This window comes from Nicotiana tabacum, chromosome 15 (assembly GCF_000715075.1).
Source record: "Nicotiana tabacum cultivar K326 chromosome 15, ASM71507v2, whole genome shotgun sequence".
NCBI classification, from domain to species: domain Eukaryota; kingdom Viridiplantae; phylum Streptophyta; class Magnoliopsida; order Solanales; family Solanaceae; genus Nicotiana; species Nicotiana tabacum.
The window spans coordinates 41,530,662-41,554,863 of record NC_134094.1 but is presented as its reverse complement, the minus strand read 5'-3'; the positions used below and the strand labels follow the sequence as shown (position 1 = coordinate 41,554,863).

Genomic DNA, 24,202 nt, shown 5'->3' with positions numbered 1-24,202 from the left:
TTTAAATGCGGGGATATACACTTATCAATCAATTCAATACCAGAATATCAACTTCACCTTCCAAAATATTCAACAATAATTAAATAAATAATAATTTCATGAATAATGAACAAATAATCAATAATAAACTTAAGCAGGAATATCTTAATTAAATAGGCAATTATTCTCAATAAACAAATTTCACCCGCATGCTTTGACTCAACCACAACACATAAGTACTCGTCACCTCACATATACGTTGTACCAGCACATTAAATCATGTAGTGAATAGACAAATAAGTCCTACTCCCTCAACTCAAGGTTAACCACGATACTTATCTCGCTTTGCAACCAAATTAAAGAATCCAATAAACCTTTGCCTTGCGAATTTGTGTCCAAAATTCCCAAATCTAGTCATAAACAAGTCAATATACTCAATACAAATCGTAGGAATTAATTCCATATGAATTTTAAAAAAAAATCCGGATTAAAATCTGAAATTCATCTCACAAATCACCAGTGGGCCCATGTCTCGAATCTCAGAAAAACTTACGAAATTCGAACACCCGTTCCGAGACGAGTCCAACCATATAAAAGTTATCGAATTCCGACATCGGATTGACTTTCAAATCTTCATTTTATATTTTTGGAAGATTTTATAAAAATCTGATTTTTCTTCCATAAATTCATGGATTCATGATGTAAATGAGTATGGAATCATGAAATATAATCAATATAGGATAAGGAACACTTACCCCAATATTTTCCCGTAAAAATCGCCCAAAAATCGCCTAAACCGAGCTCCATAAACTCAAAAATGAGTAAAAATGGCAAGAACCCCGTTTTATAGACCCTCAGCTATTTCGGACGTCACAGGTAGCGTGGGGCGCTGCCTATGGCGCAGTTTCCAGTATCCCAAAATTCCCAATAATTCTTCTTCGCGAACGCGAGGGCAGTCTCGCGAATGCGATGCCTTGCCAAACTTGGCCTTCGCGAACGCGTCTCCCCTTCGCGAACGCGAAGCCTTATCGCCTGGTGCCTGGCCAGGCCTCGCCCTTCTATGCGAACGCGAACACTCTCACGCGTTCGCGATGAACACTGTCCTTTACCCCTTCGCGAACGCAGTCCCCTCTTCGCGAACGCGAAGAGTAAATTTTGCCTACCTCCAGTTCCTCTTCGCGAACGCGAAGAAGGAAACCAGACAATGCATTAGAAAATTTCCAGCAAAGTTTCAAGTCCAAAATTCCACCCGTTAACTATCTAAAACTCACCCGAGGCCCCTAGACCTCAACCAAATACATCACCAAGTCCTAAAATATCAGATGAACTTACTCGGGGTCTCAAATCATATCAAACAACACAGAAATTACAATTCACACCTCGATTCGGACTTTTGATTTTTAAACTTTTCAATTTGCAAAACTCGTGCCAAAATATATTAAACGAATCCGGAATGACTTCAAATTTGGCACACAAGTCATAAATTACATAACGGAGCTATTGCAATTTCTAGAATCAGATTCCGACCCCGATATCAAAAGGTCAAATTCGTGGTCAAACTTTTGGAAATCTTTAGCCTTTAAATTACTAGTTTCCATTAAATGGTCATAACTTGAGCTAGGGACCTCCAAATTAAATTTCGGGCATACGCCCAAGTCCCAAATCACGATACGGACCTATCAGAATTGTCAAAATACTGATCCGGATCCGTTTGCTAAAAATATTGACCAAAGTCAACTTAATTGAGTTTTAAGGCTCTATTTCATATTTTAATCTATTTTTCACATAAAAACTTTTCGAAAAATTATGCGGACTGTGCACATAAGTCGAGGAATGATGAATAGTACTTTTCGAGGTCTTAGAACATAAAAATAATTATTAAATTTAAAGATGACCTTTTGGGTCATCACAACATGGGGTCGGTTGTACTCATACTATACTTCTGCACCTTGCGTGCAGATTTCTGATGCTGATGTAGCTGTGTACGATGAGGGCTGGATCTGAAGATGTACCTGCATTTCAGTCATTGCTTCTTCTTGTTCATGGTAGCTTTAGAATTTTTAATCTGTTCATGTATATTTCAGAAAGATGACGTATTTTTATTTCACACCAGTTTTGTAAATTCTAATCTTAGAAGCTCATGATTTGTACTACTAGTCCTTGGGGAGTGTATTAAAGTCAGTTAAATATTAATTGAATCGGATTGTTGTTATTTGGCTTACCTAGCGGGTGAGGTTAGGTGTCATCACGGCTAGTTAGATTTTGGGTCGCGACACTACGTTACAAAACTTCAGCATGTTTTGGTATGAAATTCTACCAAATGAACTAAATAATTTCAGCATGCATTAGCATGTGCTAATCGTATACTATACATGAGTATTTTTGTGCATTTTTAATCGTAAAACATAACAAACATATTTAATATAGTAATTATTTTGCGTTGGGGTATGTGTTAGTGTAATAATTACATTAATGTGACATTCATGCACCCTTTACACTAGATGTTCAAAAAAATCCTTTATGCCTTTTCATTTATAATGCAGAAGTTGTTTCCTCCTATATAAGTACGCTATGCGTTGTGAGTTTATTCACTCAAACACATATATTTTTAGTAGATAATAAACAAAAGGCATAAAAAACGATGTTGTCATCAGGCAAATCATTGACGAAATAAAATAAGATATCATAGAGGCATTCGAGTTGAAACTCGATGAGTTCATAGACAAGTATGAAAGGGATTTGGGAGAAATCAAGACCAAGCTCGACAGGCTCGAGATCTTGCCCAAAGATGGCTCCTATGATTAGTCTTGGAGCCGCTCGTGGGTCTAACGATGATGACCACGACGATGGAATGGATGTTTAGTTTTTTTTTTTTTGTATAATCCTTTTATTTAAAGGGTTGTTATATTATTTTTAGTTTTAAGTAATTTCTTTATTTAATTTTAATTTCTATTAATTTAGTTTAGTGAAATATTATATATTTTTGTTTTAATCTTTTTGTGTGTTATTTTTTTATATTAATTCTCTTTAAACTCAGAAAATAACATAAGGAAAACATAATTTTTCCTTCAGCATAATACTACAAAACTTCAGCATGTTTTGGTATGAAACTTTAGGAAATGAACTAAATAACTTCAGCATACATTAACAAAAATTTATTAGAAAATTATATACTACAGGACAAAAACTTAAGCATGTTTAGTCTGAAATTTTAGCAAATGAACAAAAAAACTTCAGCATATTGTAGACTGCTTTAGAAAACTTCAGCAATTGTTCGTATGAAGTTTTATCAAATGTACTAAATAACTTTAGCATCCATTAGCCTGAACGTTTAGCTTTAACGTGTGGCATGGAGTTTTAGCTTTAATGTAGTTTTAGCTAAATTTTAATTTCTATTAATGTAGTTTAATGAAATATTATATGTTTTTGTTTTAATATTTTTGTGTGTTATTTTTTTATATTAATTCCCTTCAAATAACAGAAGTAAAAACATAATTTTTCCTTCAGTATAATACTACAAAACTTCAGCATGTTTTGGTATGAAGTTTGAGCAAATGAACTAAATAATTTCAGCATGCATTAGCAAAAATTAATTAGAAAATTACATACTGCAAGACAAAAACTTAAGAATGTTTATCCTGAAGTTTTAGCAAATGAACTAAAAAACTTCAGTTTGTTTAGACTGAAGTTTCGGATAAAACTCATGACAAGACTGTAGACTGCAGGACAAAATTTCAGCATGCTTTAGTATGAAATTTTAGCAAATGAACTAAATAACTTCAGCATGCATTAGCAAAAATTCTTTAGAAAATTACATATTGCAGGACAATAACTTAAGCATGTTTAGTTTGAAGTTTTAGCAAATGAACTAAAACACTTCAGCATACTGTAGACTGCTTGACAAAACTTCAGCAAGTGTTGGTATGAAATTTTATCAAATGAACTAAATAACTTCAGTATCCATTAGAATGAAGTTTTAGCTTCAACGTGAAATAACTTCACGCTACATTAGCATGAAGTTTTAGCTTTAACGTGAAACAACTTCATGCTACATTAGAATGAAGTTTTAGCTTCAACGTGAAATAACTTCACACTACATTAGCATGAAGTTTTAGCTTTAACGTGAAACAACTTCATGCTACATTAGCATGAAGTTTTAGCTTGTATTTGATTAAAAATTCAGACTTCAACGTGAAAAAACTTTATTTTATATCTTTCATGCATTAAATTTGAAGTTTTGAAAAGTTTTTGAAGATCTATAAGTGAAAACTTCATGCTATATCCGTCAAACAACTTCATGCAAGTGTGATTAAATGAGCGTTAATTGAATTCTGATTTTTTAAGTTTAAAACTTAAAAGGATGATGAATTACAAAAATAATTCCAGAAACATTATCATGAAGGTCAATCAGTTTCACAAACTAATTCGAATTCTAAAGATGAATTGCAATACTTACAATGTATTTTGTAATTTTGAATTCGGAATATGAATCTAGTTTAACTTTCTGATTTTTTGATAAAGTTGGTGAGAGGAGAGGAGATTTGAGGAGGGACGGAGTGATGGAGGAGAATGCGATTAATGCGTGATGCAGCTTTTATATCTTTTGTCAGGAGTATAATTGTCATATTATTACGGATTTTTTGTTAGTTGGCTATCAAATCAATAATTTTTAAAAATATGGTACAGGTTAAAAGGTGACACAAAATATAGGGTACGACTGCAAATCTCTTGGGATTCGAACCTCAAAAAGGCTCAATATGAAGATTTTTAGCTCTTCTACTTAAAAAATAACAATTCCACCCCCAAGACCTCTCATTCGAGGTGAATAAACCTTTACCATTTTAACTATCACCTACACATAGCATCGGTAAACATCACTACCAACCTCTCTTCATTGCATAAAGAACAAATCTTCACATTCCCGGAAATATTTAGGACAAAACCAGCCAAGAAAACTGACATTTTACCTTTAAAAATGACTCCAAAACTGATCCTTAAGCAACCCCTTCAATAGTAAACTTTAGAATTATTTAATTACCCGATTTGTGAAAAAGCACCTTAGACAAATAGTAAAACAACCAAGAAGAAGAAACAAAAATATGGAAAGTGAATGTTTTCCAAGAAAACTGCGTTATGATATTAGTATGTCAAAAAGAACAAGAAAATCACCAGTGAATATCAAAGAAGAAGCTATCAAAAGCCCCCAGCACCCTCAACAATTGATCAATTCAGTGGAAAGCAGAGAAGATGTGAATGTAGAAGAAAAAGGGGTAATTAGTAATGAAGAGGAAGAAGAAGATCAGAAGAAGAGTTTGAAGCAGCTGATTGAAGGCAGAGGAACTTCTTTGGGGCACCATTTTACCGAAGAAGAAAAGCAACTTCAGTTGGTAGTGAAACAGCCAGAAGGAAGTTTGATGAATGGATTGAAATTCAAGCAAATGGTGAGTCGTTATACCAAAGTTTTAAGTCACATGATTAAGCTCAAGAGAAAGAAGCCTGCATCTTTCGGATTGAAAATGCAGGTCCATAATAAGCCTACATCTTGAGTTTTATAGGTCAATTGAATATTCCTCGAGCTCTTTTCTATTTGTAAAAAAGAGCCACTCACCACCTGCACAAGCACAACAACAGTGTGCAACAGAGAGTGTGTGTGTATGTGTACCTTCTCTACTTCAATTTAAGCTCTTATACATGCATCTCAATAATTACAAGACAAGCACAGATTTATGACGGATAAATTGATCAACGTTGTATTGCTGTCTCTGTTTTGATGAATATTTGTCACGATCCAAAGCTGAAACAGGCATTCAACGGGCTTGATTCTACCAACTGAACCATCTTGACGAGGCTATCTTCAGCAAAGTTAAACTCATTTCATAAATCACATCTCACAAATAAGGCTTAGGCATGCTAAAGCAAACACAAACATAACATAAACATACTTTAAATTAATATCTGAAATTCTCAATATATTACTCAACATAGGACCTGTACATGGAACAAATTATACTCTAGATCTAGTAGTGTCTTTTATTTCTACATTGCACACTAATACTCCTAAAGATTCATTTTGTTTCAAATTTTAACGAGACTATACTGTCAATGCAACCAAAATATACAGACACAAGAGGTTCATCTTTAGACACTGCAGTGTCCTCATTGGATGTGGTGTTCAAAAAAAAAGGAAACTTCCTTCTCTGGCAAAATTGGGTTATCATTTAGACACAACGTTATCCTAATAGGAAAGGACACTTCATTTTTTCCATAGCATCCTCATTTTGCAGATGCAGGTGTCTCTGGTGTATCAAAGTTTAGCTTAGTTGCTTCGTAGAGGTGGGAAAAAAAATGGAAACTTGGAACTTCACTACTGCAAAAAGTTAGCTTCAGTTTTTCTCTGAGTAGCACTACATCACCATTTAAACTTCAATTTGCATCGGTTAATTCGAGGTTAACACAATGATTCTTTTTATTCAAAGTTACATGCAGAGCTTTTGGAACAGAGGTAGTATTATGTTTGTGGATTAATAATGGTGAAGAAAATGAGAGAAAAGAAGGGGTAAAGAAGAAGGAGAAGGCTGAAAGGAGTCTATGGTACTCATGTCAAAGAGAAAGAAGAAAAGAAAAAGAAAAAGAAAAATCAAAACAAAAAGCGGTATTAAAATCGTTTCGATCGCAAAGTTTTAAGTATTCTTCTGAAAAAACTGGTCAAGTCCAAGCTAAGGGGGAAACTATGTATTAGCCCTATTTTAAAACGTAAGTATCATTAACTCACATTCCGAAAACTGATTTTTTCCTTGGAAGAAGTCAAATTATGTCATCGTTTGTGAAAAAATAAGGGTTAGTTTAATGGAGCTTACGAGCAATTGGGGTACTTAAGAGGTTTGTAAGCAGCAGAAAATGATTTGTTGCTACCAAATTCAGTCTTCTCCTTGGAGGAAGCATTCGCCCCGTTACAGCTTTTCCTGGAATGGAGTAAATTATTTAAAATATATCTACATCCACATTAATTTATTACTATTCAATTGAAACAACTTCCTCAAACACTGCATTATTTATTATTTCCTCTGTTTTATTCCATATGATACACTTTTTTTGAATTCGTTAGAGAAAGACTGACACATTATATTTTATATTTTTCTATTTTGGTGTTAATTTGTTCGTGAAGCATTATTCGAATTCTTGCAAAAGGAATAAGAAATTTACATGGCATATTTAAGACAACTAGATAAAAATGGTGCTTTTGGTATGTTTTATACATTTAATTTATGTGTCAAAGATTTGTTTTTCCTTCAAATTTGCGGCCGCTGAAATTACTTCCATATAAAATGAAGTGGAAGATTTATTTGAGTTAGTCAATAAATTAAAAATAAATTGCGCAAACATAGTAATTAAAGAAAAGTACAATCACTTCCTTCCTTATTGTATCAGTTAACTTCTAAATTTCTTATTTAGAGACTTAGTAGTTAGTACAACTATACTCACGGTTTTGACCTTATTCCAAAGATATATCCCTATACTTGGACGTTATTGGGAGCTATTGCTATAATTCCCCTTTTTCTCCGTATCTAATTATTATTATTATTATTATTATTATTAGCCACATATGATGCATTAACTAATAACTAATTCAGCCATATGGCATAATCAAAAAAAGCCATATATAATTTATTTCTGAATTAATTAATAATAAATAACTAAATCAAAATATTGGAAATTTTAATAAAATATCTATCCATATTTTTAAAAATAAATCTGGAAAAAAAATTCCAACGATCTTATTTTATTATAAATTTCAAATCATTGTTAACCATCCAAAAGGAGTACTTTTCAGCAGTTGATTTCTATATTTTCGGCGGTTCTTCAAAAAATAATTATAGACTAATTCCAAAAAATTGGAGTTTTAAAATTATTTTATAATAAAAAACGGAAAAAAACAAAAACAAACAGCCCATTCAAATTACTAGTACATTATCTATAGATTTATTCACGTTCTAAAATTAGAAGAAAAATGCAAAAATAAGTTTAATTTGTAGCAGAGGATATAGTAATAGTTTTTTGGAACTCCAAATCCAAAGACCAGAATCTTCAAAATGGACTGTTTATTGCTATGTGGTTTTAAACTAAGACTGATTAAAATCTTTCTTATAATTTATCCAAAGCTGTGAATTCATGATCTTATGAAGTGGAGTTTCCTTTCATACTTAAAAGAATAAAATGTAAATTACCTTCCATTAGTTGGTTGAGTATCCCAATCAGTGCTTAATAACCTTTGTTGAGACGCTACAAAATTCTCACTTTCACAAAACTCCATGAACAAACTAGTCGATTTGTCATTGGAAGCTCTAAAGGAAGGCATATTTGTTCGATTCATGGTAATTATGGAGGAGTCATTGGTCTCCACAGCTCCACAAGTAATGAAGTTCCGAAAAATATTAAAAGCTCCACTGGAATTTCTCCTGCTCTTACTAAATGTTGAGTTATCCGAAGTAATTGTGGCACTATTGTTTTGTTCATTTTGATTCTGATAATCAACCTTCTTCTTTTCGGCCTCCTTGTTCGAAGAAGAATGATTCTCAAGTTTTTCACCATGTATGATTATGTTTTGTGAATGTTTATCTTCTTCATGCTTGGGAGAATCATTAGTCATTGGAGATGTATTAGAGCCAAAAGTTAGAAATTCTTCTACAACAATTGATGGGGTTCTTTTGCTTGATAAGTCCATATATGGCTGGATTATTTGACTTACTGGGGTTTAGGTTCTTGTTTTTCGAGAGGTGATGCCTTTTTATGTGGATTCTACTTTTTCACCACATGGAACATCTGAAAGGATATAAGTATTTACCAAGAATACCTAACTGAAGACTGAAGAGATTGACTTGAGTTTTTTTTTCCCCTCAAAAGAATGAACATTGATTGTTAAAGATTGACTAGAAATTTTCCATTTTTTAAATAAGAAAATGTCAGTCAATTCCTTTACCTTGCTATAGAACGTCAAATTTTCTTTTTAGAGGAAATCGTACACGGCAACCTTTATTTTGTATAAATGTAACCGAATTGAAATAATGTGATGGAGTATGCAGGTAATAACATGTAGTAGCAATTTATTCTCAGTCATGCTTTAAACATTAAGCCTCTTGCATTAGTAGACTAGCTTCTTTCTGATAAAGCTTGCCAATCTTACACTCCTTTTTTATGCTCGGTAGAGATATATATTCCCAACCAACCAGAGCTAAATGAGGACCTTACTTGAGATGCTCTTTTTCTTCCAAAGCAAAATAATCACTCCTCTAATTTATTTAGCTTCTAAAAGATTTGACAAACTTTCAAATCTTCAGAGAAACCAACACTATGGCTAAATTTTATTCAAATATGGTTGTACTAATAATGCAACTACTATTGTGCTAAGTATTATTCTAAATTCATGTAATCATAAAAAAGATTGTGACATCACTTGCCATTAACAAGAAAATCTCTCTCTATGTGAGAGCAAGACCTCTTGTTGAATACAAGCCCTATTCTTTTCTTATCTAAGCCCTAGTTTTCACTTTATCTGATCTAGTAATACACGCAAATGAATTATGCTTCTCGACCCAATAGTGACACTACACCTCTGGAAGAGAGATACGCAGGGTTGAATATAAATGACGCGCCAGTCGAACTGGATTATGTTGATGATGAAGAAGTTGTTGTTATAATTATGTATTGCTGTAATAAACAATTAAACTTTCTGGAAAAATAAAACAGAAAGTTAGTAATACTTGTTTAACGAAATAAATTCTGGAAAAACAAAAACAGTAATAAATCGAGCCCACTGAATACACAGTGTGTCCTTAAGGAAATTATTCCCCTCAAGTACCCGAAGTGCTGGAATATATCCTCCCAGGATAGAACGATTTAACTCACCGGAGTGTTGGTATCAAAACGCCGGTGAACAGCGAGCCACTCGAAAGCTGTAAAACACACTGGAATTTTTATGCAGAAGAAGAAGAAGAAGCTCAGAAAATTTCGTAAGGAAAGATTCTAGGATTCAAACTCTATTTATAGAATTACTGGCATTGTTTCTGATAAAATAAACCGGGGAAGAAAACGGACCTGACCGAACCGGGTCGCGGGTCATGGGTTATTCCGGATTGAATTTTTCGTTAATTATTTAATTAATTAATTAAATAATTAAAAGAAATTTTATCCAAAAAAGATTAATCAATCAATCTTTGACCAAATCCGAAGCCGAAGCCGAAGCCGAGCCGAACAAGCGACGACGACGACGGCGCGAGGCTAGCCTTCTTCTTAACTCTTTAAGAGCTAGAAGAAGAGCAATTATATATATACCCATCAAAAGCCTTTTCTTCCTCCGATATGGGACAATGTCCCTTTGCCAAAAGAAACTCAAATATTTCATTTTCCCTCCATTTCTCATTCACCCTCTTTAAGCTACACAAGCTTAAAATCTCAACAATCCCCCACATGAATGGGGAATGGCTATAAAATAAAGGAATGCGCGGACGCGTGTGTGTTTTACATGCAAGAATTAATTGCATCTGGATAAGTAGGTTTCCCTTTGAACTTTCCGTAGTGAACTTATATCGGATATACTCGGCCAATCGGTAGATTTGATATCTTTGAACCGTCGAGCTTTGTTGTATACCTAGACAACATAAGTCACACAATCAATCCTTAACCATCTATGGTTCTCACGGTTGTGTTCGTTTCAGCCATGAACACCGTCTGGTTTCATGAGTGCTTAGAGAATGGGCCTTTGCTTTCATTCCCCTTGAAGCGGCTTATACTTCACACTCACATAGGTGATTTCTAAACGTGTAATCCTATAGACACACTATCTGGTCATATCCTGCCAGACTTAGCAAATCATTAAAAAACCTTTAAGCTTTGTTGACTCATCAAAAAGCCTTAATGCTTTACCTCGATTTCTGAACATTGTCTTCATTACAAGAATGGGTTGAGTTATTTGACAATGTTGAAACGCCATTCATAACTTTGTTTGATCTCTTTGAACCTAGCTCGTGGGATCTCCAGTCGGCTAGGTAGAGTTACCGTCATGATGACTTATCTTAGACCTTAACCCCATTCCCTTTGATGATCTTTCAACTGCCTTTCTAGATAGATCTTTTGTAAGTGGATCCGACACGTTATCTCTTGACTTTATGTAGTCAATTGTGATAACACCACTAGAGAGTAGTTGTCTAACGGTATTGTGTCTCCGTCATATATGACGAGATTTTCCGTTATACATAACGCTCCCTACCCTGCCTATTGCCGCTTGACTATCACAATGTATACAAATAGGTGCCAAAGGTTTGGGCCAAAATGGAATATCTTCCAAGAAATTCCGAAGCCATTCAGCTTCTTCACCGGCCTTATCTAAAGCTATGAATTCAGATTCCATTGTAGAACGGGCGATGCACGTTTGTTTGGATGATTTCCAAGACACTGCTCCACCCCCAATTGTGAAAACATATCCACTCGTGGATTTAACTTCAGATGATCTAGTGATCCAACTTGCATCACTATATCCCTCGATCACGGAGGGATATTTGTTATAATGCAAAGCGTAATTTTGGGTATGTTTGAGATACCCCAAACTATCTTTGACCAAATCTTTGACCGAAGCCGAAGTCGAAGCCGAGCGAGCGACGACGACGACGGCGCGAGGCTTGCCTTCTTCTTAACTTTTTAAGAGCTAGAAGAAGAGCAATTATATATATACCCATCAAAAGATTTTTCTTCCTCTGATATGAGACAATGTCCCTTTGCCAAGGGAAACTCAAATATTTCATTTTCCCTCCATTTCTCATTCACCCTCTTTAAGCTACACAAGCTTAAAATCCCAACAGTTGCTGCACACGAAAATCATGAAGGTAATCCGCAATTCTGCATCATCAGTCGGGTACTTACGGATAGGAATGTTGTGCTTCCATCGTTTCAAGACGCGATGGGAAACACTATACGACCAATGGAAGGGATGGTTCTAAAAGAACTTGGGAATAATGTTTTTGCCTTTAAATTCTTTGATGAATTGGATTATGAGCGAGTCCTGGCCGATGCTCCATGGAATTTTATGCAGAGCCCTATTGTCATGTGGCCACTCTTACCGGGACAAAACCCAAGACAAGTTGAGTTGACACAGTTAAATATTTGGGTGCAAATACATGGGTTAGTCGGTGGCCTGAGATCAGAGAAAGGTATTCGAGACATTGGAAATGCCATTGGAATTTTTGTCTCGGTTTACTCTAAAAAATCATGATTCAATTTGGCGAGAGTATATGCAGGTTATGATTAGTATTGATGTACGTAACCCGCTGAGGAAGAACATGAACATTCGACGGCCAGGAGGAACATGTATTCATGTGACATTTAAATAGGAGCGGCTGGGAATTTTTTTCTTCTACTGCGGTATGTTAGGACATACTGATAAATTCTGTCGAAAGCTCTTTCAAACCCGGGGAGTAGATAAGTCACAGTTTCAATATGATAACTCTTTACGGGCAGAACGTCGATCGTCGAGCATGTGTGTGTGTGTGTGTGGGGGGGGGGGGGGGTCCAGAAGGTTGCGAACAGAGGATTGGGCGGAGAGGCACGGGGAAGCAAAGATGAAAGGTACGCACGGTAGAGCGGAGATCCCGCGTAATGGTGCTAACCCAGCACCGCGAACTGGGAAAGAAAATCTTGGAGATTTAGGGAATGAGCAGACTGGAAAGGAAATGCTAAATATGAGGGAGTGAGAAGGGAAACATTTTCTGGAAATCAGGGAAGAGAGAATAATTGTAGGGAGAACGAGGAAAGCGAAAATAGTAAGGGAAAGAAGCAGATGATATTAACTTGGAGAGGAGATGACAATAGTGATTGCGTAGAGGAGGACGAGGATGATAACGAGATTAAAGTAACAAATATGATAACAAATGCCTTATTTCCTTTGGATAAAAAGAGGAAACTTGATGAGTCGAGTGCTTTGAGCATTGTGGATGGGTCAAAAACCTTGTTAGTGGCGGGCTCTGGATCCCACACCCACCAAGCCCAATGAGTTCTCTATGCTGGAATTGTCGTGGGCTTGGGAACCCAAGGACAATTCAAGAACTGAAGGACATGGTTTCTTCAAAGCAGCCCCGTATTATTTTCCTCGAGGAGACAAAGACAGGTTGGGCCACTTTAAATCAAATTCGGGCCTAACTAAATGTGGGTTAGTGGCGAGTAATCTAATTGTCGTTGAAAGTTGCGGTTTTAGGACCGACAAGTCAAGTCGCTACAGAAAGTTCCACAATTAGTGGCAGATTTTAAGGAGTCGCTGCTAGTACATGCCACTCTAGGTGAAAATTTTCGACTCCCGTGATTAACAAAAATTTAGGCCAAAAATCTTTACTGGCGACCCATTTAATCGCCACTAATCAAATTTTGGAGCGACTAAGTCGCCTCTATTGGCAGCACTTAAAAATAAAACTTTCATAGAGTAAATAAAAAATCAAGCAGTAAATAAAGAATCTTATTTCACTACAACTAATCCATATCTTTCCAAAACCCTTATCTCCCAGGGAGTCTATCGTCTCTCCAAATCCACATCCCCAATGTCTCTCCAAAATTGAAGCCCATCGTCTTCAAAATCATAACAGCTTCGTTTCTCCAAAACCGAAACCCGGTCGTGGAACGTTTCTTCAAAACTCCATCGCCAACGGAAGGTTTTCCCAAATGAAAGCTGAAATGGAAGGAGTTATAGAACATCATAGTGACCCCGATGACGAAGCCGTTAAGTTACCCTTTGTCTCTAGCATTATTAGCACTTCTCTTTTTCTGTGAAAAGCCCTAATTAGTAGTCGATCTGAAACCTTTTATTTGTAAGGAATTGGATGAGATGAAACAATGATTAAAGGAGATGGAATATGAATCTGTTGCTCTCGTGAGATGCAAGCCAAAGTTGCGAAAGACATGGGTTCTGTTCAAGGTCGTCTTTTTACTTTTTTATCCTTGATTTTTGTTTGATCTGTTACTTTTAGTGGATGATGTTTGATATTCTGACAATTTCTGTAAAACAAATCGTGATCTTTGGGTTATTAGATGGAAATAAGAAATTTTTTGTTAATCCCCTAAAAAGAGTGCCGGTTGCACGCCTTATTTGAAACTACTATAATGATACTTTCTTTCGCATAGAGTTATCTATCTTAACTGATTAAAATATTACCGGAGACATTGATGAATTTCGGCTTGTCCTTGAAAATGAAAGATCCAATTTTCAGTACAGATGAGTTTATTGGTTGCTGTAATATTTCAACTCCTCTTAGTTGACATAATTAAATTCCTATTCTAGTCTATGCACACGGACAAAATTTTTTATTTTTATATCCTTTTGGAGTATCTTAGTAGGATCATACGGACACAACTTGAGTGGAATTATATGGAAGATTAATACAGCAAAGCCAATCGTAAGTAGTAAGCCTAATTGTTGTTTTATTCTGTTTGGAGTATTAAATTAATTGCTATCGTCCTATGCCAAAAATATGGATATCAAATTTCATGTTATATATGAATACACAAATATTATTATTGATTATGAGTGGATCTGATTAATTCTCAGGAATTGGATGAGATGATGAAACGATTAAAGGAAATAGAAGATGGAGTTGCTGCTCCCCGTGAGATGCAAGTCAAAGTTGAGAAAGAATGGTGTTGTTCAAGGTCCTTTTTACTTTCTTTTTGCCGTGATTTCTAATTTGATATATTTATTTTTTATTTTTTTTATTCTTTTTTATCAAATCCTACTAATATGTTTGATATTCAGAAAATTTCTATAAAAGAAGGTGATCTTTGGGTTATTGGATATAAATAAGGATTTGTTCTACTAGGGTTTGCCATAGTTACCCCTTTGAAATTTTTTTTTTTCAATTCACTAGAATGCCATGTTATCTAACACTTTGACTCTTCTGTTTTTTTATTTTGCATGTACTTTGATGTAGGCTCTACTTTGCTCTGTCTGTCTTACTGTGGTGTTTCATTCTATGTTGATTCTTTTCTAGTTATGGGGCTTGAAATCAGTGCTTTTTTAGTTGATTTTGGACACAAACCTGTTTCATTATTTGTGATATAATATTTTCCTCCATTATTTACGAGTAAGTTGTTGGGGATATTTATTTTCTTTTGTTTAGTTTATTGCTCTTCTTTTTAGTTCCTACCATTCCCGACTTCTTAATATGTAGTCCTTCCTTTTGTCTCAAACTAACTGTGCTAACTTGAGTTTGGCAGTTATTGTGAAATTTGATTATAAAACACTTGGTTTTAGCTTTTAAAACTAGGAGATTTCATGGTACGTGTAAAATATTAATGGGATATTACTACATTATAGTCTTTCATGGTCGAGGATGCGATCATACCAGCACTAACGCACCGGATCCCATCAGAACTCCGTAGCTAAGCGTGCTTGGGCAAGAGTAGTACTAGGATGGGTGACCCCATGGGAAGTCCTCGTGTTGCATCCCTCTTTTGTCTCGCTTTCTGCTGGTAGTAGGTTTTATGATTAACCGTTGTTTTCTTTCATTGTTGATCACCTTACTATCTTGTTATTTTTAGTATGCTTTTATATGGTTTTTGGTACTGTCCCCTATATTTTCATTAATGTGGTGCTTATACTTTCCTGACCCGAGGGTCTACTGAAAATAACCTCTCTATTCTCACAAGGTAAGGATAAGGTCTGCGTATACACTATTCTCCCCAAACCCAATAGTGTGGAATAATATTGGGCATGTTGTTGTTGTTGCAGTCTTCATGGTCGAAGTAAGTCTTATAACCATGAAAGACTGTCAAACAAATTTATTATGCAGTCTAATGAGCTTGTTGGACTTCAAAACCTTGTATGCCCAAAAAAGAGCTCTACTTTAGCTATGCTTTGCGTGTAAAAGTTTCATAAAACTACTTTACTACAGATTAAGGTTTTGGTTCTAGGAGAAAATTGAAGCTGAAAATTAAGTTTCTTAGTCCAACTAGAGCCATATTTTCCACTTTAAAGTTAATGGTGTAATTCAAGATGAGCATTGTGTACAAGATTTTTATCAACAAGAAATATACAATTTGCATAATTCTTTATTGAGGAACAAAGAATGAGAAATAGGCACGTAATTGTAATACATCTTTAATGATTCAATTGTGAGCTTGAAAATTTTTAAGTAAGGTCTTGACGTATAATACCCTCCACCATATGATATTTATGTTTTTTGCTTTTGTGTTGATGGCATTTGTTGAACACCCTCCACCATAATATTTTGAATCTGTTATTTTTGACGGTGAATGCTTGATACTCTGTTTGTGGTGCATGTCACTGCTAATTTCAATTGATCGCATAGTATTTTGAAGGATTTGTGGATTGGTTTAGTTGACTTTGACGAGATGGCGTAACCTATTACAAACTTCTGTTTTATCAAAATCTTTGCTAGTCAAATTGTCCCTTTGCTTGGTCAGTTAGGGTAGTGTGGATTACATTCTTGTTGTTTATTTCTTTTTTCTCAGAGTTGATTGAATTACAACTAGTATAATTAATACTTTTGCATATTTGTAACACATCCTTGTTTATAGTCCATGTAACATGGTCCATTTGTTAAATATTGTGGCAACTAAGAGTTGAATATGGACTCCAATGATTTTAGTCGTGGGGGATTAAGCTTCTTGTCTAGTGGGTGTAAGCTAACTTTATGGTTTATTTCTGCTACGAGCGTAAGAAAATAAAAAATTACTCTAGCTATCTGAAACTTTGTTTCTTGCTGCATTTATTTTGTGCCTAGCTACTTCGTGACACATTTTATACAACGACCTTGAAGCAAGAGTACTTAAGCATTAAATGAGAGTGTGATAATGATACTTTTATGAATTGCTTGTCTTAGAGTGTGTCACATTGTCTAATAGAAAGTTAAGAAAAATGCATGTGCTGAAGCTATGATAAATTGCCTAAATAGCTTGTAGCACACAAGTGATAATGTTGTACACTAGTAACATGTCTGAAGATGAACAACTCGTACAAAATCATTACTTTATTGTCGAGGAATACCATTTTCTTTTTCTGTTTTTACTTCATTAAAGTAATTTGATAAGGGTGGATCTGCTCGATTGACTATATTATATAGAGATGTTAATTGTTTTAACATAAACTTTGCTTGGTCATATTGCCCTTCGCACTCATATTAAATGTGTTTCACAATCATCTATAATAATGTTACCTTGGACACCTTTTGACATTATATTATGAGAAATGTCAAAGTGATCAATGTATTTTTTTCATAACAGGAACAAGGCTCTCAAATATTACAAATGTCGTCGACCAAGGAGTTTGAAGGCGTTTAGTGTTTTATTTTCTAGTCATTATTATATGCGTACAATGACAATATGAACAATAAAGTATTGTATAGTATTTTATTAACTTTTTAGTAAAGGAAGTATTTATAATATTTAGCTTGAGAAATATTTTTGGTGTTTGTTGAATAATATGGATGCTTTTGGTGTTGTAGGTAATTGATAGAAATCTATGTGTATTAGTTTTCGGAAGTTAGGTCGCATATGAAATATATTACAAATTTTGGCTGTTGTAGTTTGAAAGAAAAAGTGGTTTCAGTGGAAGCTTGTCACAAATGCTATTGGTTTTTTGTAGCGACTAAGATTAACACTATACATCAGGAATTGTGACGATTAAAGATGTCACTGGAAGGTATAATGTTTTAGCGGCGACAATAGTCGCCACCAAAGGTTATTCTTCAGCATCGACTTATTTAACACCTCTTTTTGTGAAACTCTTGTGTCATATTTATTTACTTTTAGTGGCGGGTAAAGTCGCTACAAATATGTCTTGTTTTGTGGTGACTTCAATTGTTGCCGCACGTAACATTTAGTTATGGTGGTTGTTGCAGCAACCTTGTAGTTGCTACTAAAGGTATCTTGTGGCTGACTCTTGGAGCATTTGTAGCGACTTTAGTCGCCACAATAAGACAAATTTCTTGTAGTGTTCACTTCATTTGTTAGAAAAACTAAAAAACAACTAGGTAATCAACTTGCATCAATTAGGTCTGATCATTGTACTGAGTTTGAGAATGAAAATTTTTCTGAATTTTGTGATGAATTTGGCATAGATCATAATTTTTCTGCTCTTAGAACTCCACAACAAAATGGAGTAGTTGAAAGAAAAATAGGACTTAGAGGAAATGGTTAGGACCATGTTACTTGTTAGTAAGTTGCCTTATAGCTTCTAGGCAGAAAGGATGAACACTGCATGCTACATCATAAATAGGTGTATGACTAGACCTCTTGTTGAAAAAACTCCCTATGAGTTACTTAAATGGAGAAAGCTAAATATATCCCATCTTAGGGCACTTGAAAGCAAGTCCTTTGTTCGCTATAATGGAAAAGACTCCCTAGGAAAGTTTGATCCCAGAAGTGATGAGGGAGTATTCTTTGTATATTCTTCACATAGTAAAGCATATAAGATTTACAATGAAAGAACTATGTATGTAGAAGTAAGTATACATGTTGTTTTTGATGAAACTAACATTATTTTTTAGAGAAAGGAACATGATAATGAAGAGATTGGGCTGATAAGAGGTTCAAATGTTGGATTACAAGAAGGAACATGTGATAGACTAGGCCCTTCCACCCAGGGAAACGTGACAAGGGAACTGATAAGAGAGGAACTGATCCTTAAACATCGAAGGAACCTGTCTATCAATCTGTTCCTCAACAACAAAACAATGAAGGAACATCTAGAAAAAATCAGTTGGTTGTGAAACCTTACAAGTATCAAAGTTCTCATCCCATTGGAAACATAATCACTAATCTAACCTCTGTAATCAAAATCAGATCTTCTTTAAAGAATCTCTCTTTGCTTTTGATGCTTTCTTGTCTCTTATTGAACCTAAAAATATTTTTGAGGCTTTGCAGGATGCAGATTGGGTGAATGCATTGCAAGATGAACTCAACCAATTTGAGAGAAGTCAAGTTTGGCATTTGGTACCAAGACCCAATGACAGAAAAATGATTGGCACTGAATGGGTCTTCAGAAACAAACTTGATGAAGAAGGAACAGTTACAAGGAACAAGGCAAGATTGGTGGTTCAAAAATATAGTCAAGAGGAGGGCATAGACTATGATGAGACTTTTGCTCCAATTGTAATATTGGAAGCAATTAGACTCCTTATAGCCTTTGTTGCTTACATGGAATTCACTCTCCATCAGATGGATATCAAGAGTGTCTTCCTCAATGGCTATCTAAAGGAAGAAGTATTTATTAAGCAACCTCCTCGCTTTGAAAGCAAGGAATGTCCCAAGCATGTGTACAAGCTTGACAAAGAACTATATGGGCTCAAGTAGGTCCCAAGAGCATGTTATGAAAGATTGTCCAAATTCGTGCTTGAGCATGGCTACCACGAAATTGGATTTGGATGAACCTAGTTCATCTGCTGATTAGAAAATGTATAGGGGAATGATTGCTCTTTGTTATATCTCACCGCTAGTAGACCTGATATTATTTTTAGTGTAGGCCTTTATACTAGGTTTCAGGCAAATCCAAAGGAGTCTAACTTGAAGGCAGTCAAGAGGATGTTGAGATACTTAAAAGGCACAACTAATCTTTTCCAATGGTATCTAAAATGTGGTAATTTTGTTTTGGTGGGATATGCTGATACTAATTATGCAGATATTATTGTGGATAAAAAGAGTACTTTAGGTATGACACGTTTTTTTGGTTCATATCTTGTATCTTGGGACATCAAAAAGTAAAATTATGTGGCCTTATCTACTGCTGAAGCTGAGTATATGGTTGTTGCCTCATGTTGTGCTAAATTATTGTGGATTAAATATCAATTAATGGACTCTAGAATTGATGTGTGTTGTATTCCTATCTTTTGTGACAATACTAGTACAATCAGTATGACCAAGAACCCGCTTCATCATAAAAGAACTAAGCACATAGATGTTAGGCATCATTTTTAACGGATAATTTTGAGAAGGGTTTGATCATTATGGAATTTTGTGCTACTGATAAGCAAATTACTGACATCTTCACAAAAGCTTTGAGTAGGGATAACTTTGAAAGTACCATATTAGAATTAGGGATGATTAAGATTACCTATAAGAAACCGGTTCTAAGTTAATGGTTGGTTAGATAATATTTTACTTTTGTAAATAATTAGATTAGATATTGCTCTGTCTTATACTTTTATTAGTATACTCTTGTGCTATGTACTAAAATTTCTCATGTATGTCTAATGATATTACCCTTAATTTTTTGGAAAATTTAGTCTTACACAAAAAATTTCATTGAAGAACCTAGTTCATTGAGCTTATAAGTTATGTATTCCACACTCCGCATAAAATGAAATAACTGCATATGAATCATGATCTGAAAAGAGTCCCACTTTATACCAAAATCTTTTAGAACCAATTAGTTACAAACGGACCAATTTCACCACAAGAAACCACACGTCATAATTGTCGAGATTTTTGGGAATAGTCCAATGTCTTTTCAAACCAAAACTCCCAATGAGAAAAGACTTCTATCTCCAAAAAGCTATCACTAGACACTCAACCTCTCCCTCTTTAAATTGATCTGACCTTGCCCCTTTTATTCATCTCATATTTTCTAAAGATCAAAGATTCAAAACCCTAAATCTCTCTCGAATTCTTCCATCTCTCTACACTGATCGAATGGCAAATGATAAGTAGGGATTTTGACCGCTTATTTACTCTCTTTTATTTACGTTTTAGCTCAAAAAATGCTTAAAGGTACTCTCGAGAACTAATGAAATGTGCTTTCTTGCAGGAATATTGGGAAACGAGCCAAAGAAGTGAAAATCAACTCAAAAAGGAGTAAAATTATATAACAACCAAAAATGGCTACAGTGCGGACCACACAATACTGTGTCCGGCCGCAAACTCTGAAGAGGCTCTGATAGATTTTCTTCATAGAGTGCAGACCGCACAATTATTGTGCGACCGCAGAAGACTAGATTCAGAGAGCTGAAGTTTGGGAGCTTGAAGATGTGCAGACCGCACTATTATTGTGCGGCCGCAAGATGCCAAAATGCGGCCACACTCATAAATGTGCGGTCCGCAAAATGGGACCCTGATCCAGTCCTAGAGCAAGAGTGCTGCCGCACTCAAATATGTGTGGTCCCAATGAGAGGAAGTGCAGTCGCATCTCACTTTTGTGCGACCGCAGAAAGCCATACCCACCAGTCAGTCTCAAAGTGCGGATCACACACAGAATTTCGAGGCGCACAACCTTCGCAGGGAATTTTTTTTTAGATATTTTCAGATGGGTATAAATAGATCTTTTTGTCATTTTTAGGTTAAGTTTGGTGCACCTGAACATTCAGAGCCGTTTTTATTTACTGTATTGGGCAACTTTGTACTAGTTTAGCATTTAAACATTAGATTTTCTTTCCTTAATCAATTATTATGCATTTTATCTTAGTTTCTTCTTTAATTTCTTCATTTTCCATGAGTAGCTAAACCCTTAGCTAGGGTTGTGATCCAACTCTAGTATGGGTACTTAATGAGTGATTGATTTAGGGCTTATTTGTGATTGAGTATATGAATTTTAGACTCGTTCTTGCTTGATTTTGAGAATTGATGGTTGCAAACATTGATTCATGCCTAATTGACTTAGTCTCTACTTGAGGGAATGTGACTAAGTCTAGGAAAATTTGGATAACAAGAAATTGGGGTGAACTCAAGAAATTGATAGCCCCAATTAAAGGGTCTAGTCTAGAGATAGTAAGACCCGACTTGAGCATTTATCACTTGTTTCATGAGATACCCATTTGGACTTGAGAAAGACGAATTGGGCAAAATCACTCAAACTACCAAGAGGTATAGAGTGAGTAATTAGGTGTGATTGCTATATTGTATCCCGATCAACCAAACATGCCCTAAAGATATAAATCCATTAGGTAACCGACTAGGCGGAAGTCGCAACCCTAGATCTTTTATAACTTGAAAAACAACCAAAACCAAAAATATTATCTCTTAGCTTTACAATTGCAAGCATTAGTGTAAAAGTAGAAGTAGAAACAACAATTGAAAATGTGGAAGTGTAATCTTAGGCACGTCATACATTCACACTAGATATATACCTAATCCCACATCAAGCTCCTTATGGAATTGACCCCGACTCGCGTTGAATTTGTATTATTACATCGACCACCTCGCAACCTAAATTAGTGGTGTGAGTTTGGGCGACATAAATTTTTGGCGTCGTTGCCGAGGAGCTAAAAACGGATTTAGCTATATATTTGGTTTTGTGTGTGACTTGTCTTCTTTTCCATCCGGGTTACTAACCTTTTTGTGAATCGATTATATGTAGAAAAAATGGCTCTAACCAATGATCCTCTCGGAAACATGCCTTTGGGGGATGTGGACGTGGAAGATGACCCAATTGAAGAGGTCCTCTTGAACCTCAAGCAAATAGACGAGGCTGGCAGCCTCAAGACAACATTCCCGTTTCTCCCCCAAATCCACCAACAACAGCTCCACACCGGGTGTTTCCGAATGAAGGGTACGCAAGTGCCATAGTCCCGCCCCGCATTAGGGCGGACAACTTTCAAATCACAAATGTTATGCTTGCACTGCTTGAGCAATGGGGATTTTTTACCGGGGCTCCGAATCAAAATGCGTACAAGCACTTGAAAGGATTTGTGGACACCTGCTAGGGTAGTAAACAGACCAATGTTTCTGAGGATGCTTTAAGGTTGAGACTATTTCCCTTTTCTCTACGGGGGAAAGCCTTGGATTAGTTAGAAAGATTGCCAAACCATTCTATCCATACATGGGATGAATTGGCGGAAAAATCCTTTGCTAAGTTCTTTTCTCCCGGGCATATGTCTACTCTTAGAGACGAGATTCTAGAATTCAAACAATAATCCAATGAGCCGTTGCATGAGATATAGGAGAGGTACCGCACTATGGTGAAAGAGTGCCCAAATATTGACATGATCGAGGCCATGATTCAACAAACCTTCTACAGGGGGATCAATACTACCAATCAATGCGTGGTCAACCAACTTGCCGGTGGAAATTTTATGACAACACCATATGCCAAAGCTTGTAGAATCTCAGATGAAATGGAGGATACTTCATCGGTATGGCAAAATAGAGCAAATGTTCCTCAAGGTGATCCAAATATGATTCACCTACACAAAGAATTGCACGATCATGGGCAAGCAATTGCCGAGTTGACCACTAAAATGAATTAATTGGCCAAAGCTCAACTTCAACAGGTTCAAGGTCCTAAGCAAGTAAATGCAATCGAAGGTGTCAATATGATGGTGAACAAACGAAGGAAAAAGGGTCAACAAGTGCAAAATCGTATAGAACAATTTGTGCAAGATAGTGGGTTCGACCAAGATAAACCATATAATGAGCAAGAGGAAGAAGTGCAATATGTGAATAATTACCAAGGGCAAAAGAACAACTCTCAAGGCCCGAATCAACAATGGCGATCTCAAGGAAATCAAGCAAATTGGAACAATCAAAACCATCAAGGCAATTGGAGTGGTGGTACCAACAATCAAGGTAATTGGAACAATAACAATAATCAAGGCAACCAAGGCAATTGGGATGGAAACAATCAAGGATATTGGGGAGGCAACAACCAAGGAGGTTGGAACGGTAATCAAGAGAATCGAGGGCCGGGCTCTCAAATGCCCCCGATGTATCAACAACCAAACAACCCGCCTCTTTATCCGTCTCTAGGTTCTAGTTCTTCCAACAATGAGATGGGACGGATTGAAAATATGTTCAAATAAATGATAAAGAAAAATGCCGACTCCGATGCACAATTAGCCTCTCATAACACTTTAATCCAAAATGTAGAAGTTCAATTGGGTTAAACACTCGTCCTAAGGGGGCACTACCTATTGATACAGTGGTGAACCTGAAGGGTGGGAACAACACGGGATATGCCATGGCTGTAACAACATGGAGTGGAAGAGGTGGAGATGCAACCACCTCAAATCAAAGAAGAATTGTGGATGATGATGTAGTGGTTTAAGAAGATGAGATTCCAAGTAATGTAGTTCAAGCTAATGAAGAAGTGATAATTGATATTGATGAGACTGCGGAGGAGACCCAAGAAGAAGTGAACCTGTCTAGGGAACACGTGATTGACATACCGGAACCGGTAGTGCCAAAGGCCAAGGCACCAATGCCAAGTCCTCCTCCTCTATACCCTCAAAGGCTTGCCAAGAAA

General features: G+C 35.8%; 2 protein-coding genes and 1 non-coding gene across 13 annotated transcripts; all 3 read left to right on the top strand.

Moving 5' to 3' along the window:
- Nucleotides 1-5,017: 5,017 nt before the first annotated feature.
- LOC107780522 (uncharacterized) lies at nt 5,018-5,608 on the top strand. The gene has a single exon (XM_016601077.2). The coding sequence runs from the start codon at nt 5,079-5,081 to the stop codon at nt 5,523-5,525; it is 447 nt and encodes a 148-aa protein (XP_016456563.1). The 5' UTR covers nt 5,018-5,078; the 3' UTR covers nt 5,526-5,608.
- Nucleotides 5,609-13,298: 7,690 nt separating this feature from the next.
- Nucleotides 13,299-19,647, top strand: LOC107780518 (putative mitochondrial protein AtMg00820). Of its 11 annotated transcripts, none has more exons than XM_075230781.1 (5): nt 13,299-13,734; nt 13,829-13,930; nt 14,350-14,408; nt 14,561-14,661; nt 18,895-19,647. In XM_075230781.1, the coding sequence occupies exons 4-5, from the start codon at nt 14,647-14,649 to the stop codon at nt 19,321-19,323; spliced, it is 444 nt and encodes a 147-aa protein (XP_075086882.1). In that variant the 5' UTR covers nt 13,299-13,734; nt 13,829-13,930; nt 14,350-14,408; nt 14,561-14,646; the 3' UTR covers nt 19,324-19,647. The 11 variants fall into 11 exon arrangements, with proteins under 11 accessions (XP_075086882.1, XP_075086881.1, XP_075086880.1 ...); XM_075230780.1 differs by having other exon boundaries at nt 13,300-13,734; nt 14,347-14,408; XM_075230783.1 differs by lacking the exon at nt 18,895-19,647 and adding an exon at nt 17,254-17,414 and having other exon boundaries at nt 13,331-13,734.
- LOC142169955 (5S ribosomal RNA) lies at nt 15,340-15,458 on the top strand. The gene has a single exon (XR_012699575.1). It is a non-coding gene; the product is annotated as a 5S ribosomal RNA (ribosomal RNA).
- Nucleotides 19,648-24,202: the final 4,555 nt, after the last annotated feature.